General features: G+C 36.9%; 1 protein-coding gene across 1 annotated transcript in view; it reads left to right on the top strand.

Annotated features, from left to right (window-relative positions):
• The window catches only part of dedd (death effector domain containing), a 17,163-nt gene that overhangs the window by 11,271 nt on the left and 4,347 nt on the right, over positions 1–1,545 (top strand). The window contains exons 3-4 of the mRNA XM_015384293.1: positions 794–898; positions 1,169–1,306. Of these exons, the coding sequence (XP_015239779.1) occupies positions 794–898; positions 1,169–1,306 (243 nt within the window). The remainder of the gene's footprint in view (positions 1–793; positions 899–1,168; positions 1,307–1,545) is intronic.

Raw genomic sequence — 1,545 nt, forward strand, 5'->3', positions numbered from 1 at the left:
CCTCCCAGATCTCCAGATGCATTTGAGATATCAAAAAAGTACTCCAGAGTGTTGTTCAGCATGGGGGTGAGTAGAAAATGAAGGCTAATCATGCTTTGGGTGTCCTTTAAGGAACGGGAGCCAACACCACTAACATTATAAAATGACATGATTAAAAATATATATGTGAAGTTTCACTGTCATCCAGGTTATGGTCGAGCTTGAAAAGTTCACTTTAGGCAACATTTGAGAAAACTTAACGTCCAGTTGCCTGAACTTATAACCGAACTTTTCAAGCAAGATGAAAGAGCAAAAAAAATAACAGAAGAGAGATTTTTACGACAGCCATTTCATTGGAGAGGTTCGAGTTGACGCCTATTGAGGTCCAGGACTGTGACAGATGCTTTTAGACATTCAGATGTATCTGATTTTTTAACGAAAATATTGCGTCCATTTTTTTCCAAGTGCATTGTTTCCCATTCTGAACTTTTTGGGCGCACCTGAAATGGCAGCTTTTTCATTTCTATATTATATATTATCTGTGTTTGATTTAATGTTTTTTATTTGATTATACCAAATGCATATATAAGAGATTTGTTTCAAATCTGATTCATAAACCAGTTCAGATCTGGATTAAGATCTGATTCATATGTTGTTGTTTTTTTATTTTGTTTTGCAATTACTTTTTTCTTAAACTGAACTAAAACTTGACTGTAAAAAAAAAAATATGGATTGTGCATTTGAGTTCTGCACACTGTCAGTCTGAGGATTTACAGCACCTTTACAAATCAGCTACTAACTAAGTTGTGTCCAGTGTGCCCAGATCCTGTTGACCAGTACTTGGAGGAAACATCTGTGCGATACATTTCACCCAGAGGAACAGAGCAGTGTAAGGACGCCGCGGCTCACAGAAGAACGGGTGAGTTTGTCAAAATCTTCACAGCTGGCATAGATGCTCTGAAACCCATGTTGGCGTCATTTTTTTTGATCATCAGTGTTATAAAAGTTATAGATAAATCAAATTATTTCTGAGCTGTTTGAGTTTATACTATTTTACTTCAGAACAGAAAAACTGATATTTTTAAATATAAGGAATTTCAGTTTTCTTAAGTCTCCTTTAAATGTTTTTTTTTTTTTTTCATAACAGTGTAAAATCAAATCTAATTTAAAACCGGATCTTACTTTACAGGTCCACACCCATTCATATGTTGCTCCCCATCAGCATCGCATGTTGGCTCTCCTCGAACTAAGCCCACCCCGCCTGCCCCGCACCGCAAACGGAAGAGAAGTAATTCATCCGCTGACTGCAAAGAAAAGCAAACTTGTGGTAAGAAATCATTGGATAAAAATGTACAAGTAGCGGCTTTGTCCTCCATTCAGCTTTAACAAAACCAGAATCACACCCACATAATTGTTTTAAGCCATACAGGACATGAACATAAAGACATCATCAGTGTTCCACCAACATGGTGATGCAGCTAAGGTTATGACAAGAAAGATTAGTTTAACAGGAAAGTAGGGAGGCATGAATCTGCTATCAAACTCTGATGCCGATCAAAAAAGCAA

This window comes from Cyprinodon variegatus, unplaced genomic scaffold (genome assembly GCF_000732505.1).
Source record: "Cyprinodon variegatus isolate N-32 unplaced genomic scaffold, C_variegatus-1.0 Scaffold309, whole genome shotgun sequence".
NCBI lineage: Eukaryota > Metazoa > Chordata > Actinopteri > Cyprinodontiformes > Cyprinodontidae > Cyprinodon > Cyprinodon variegatus.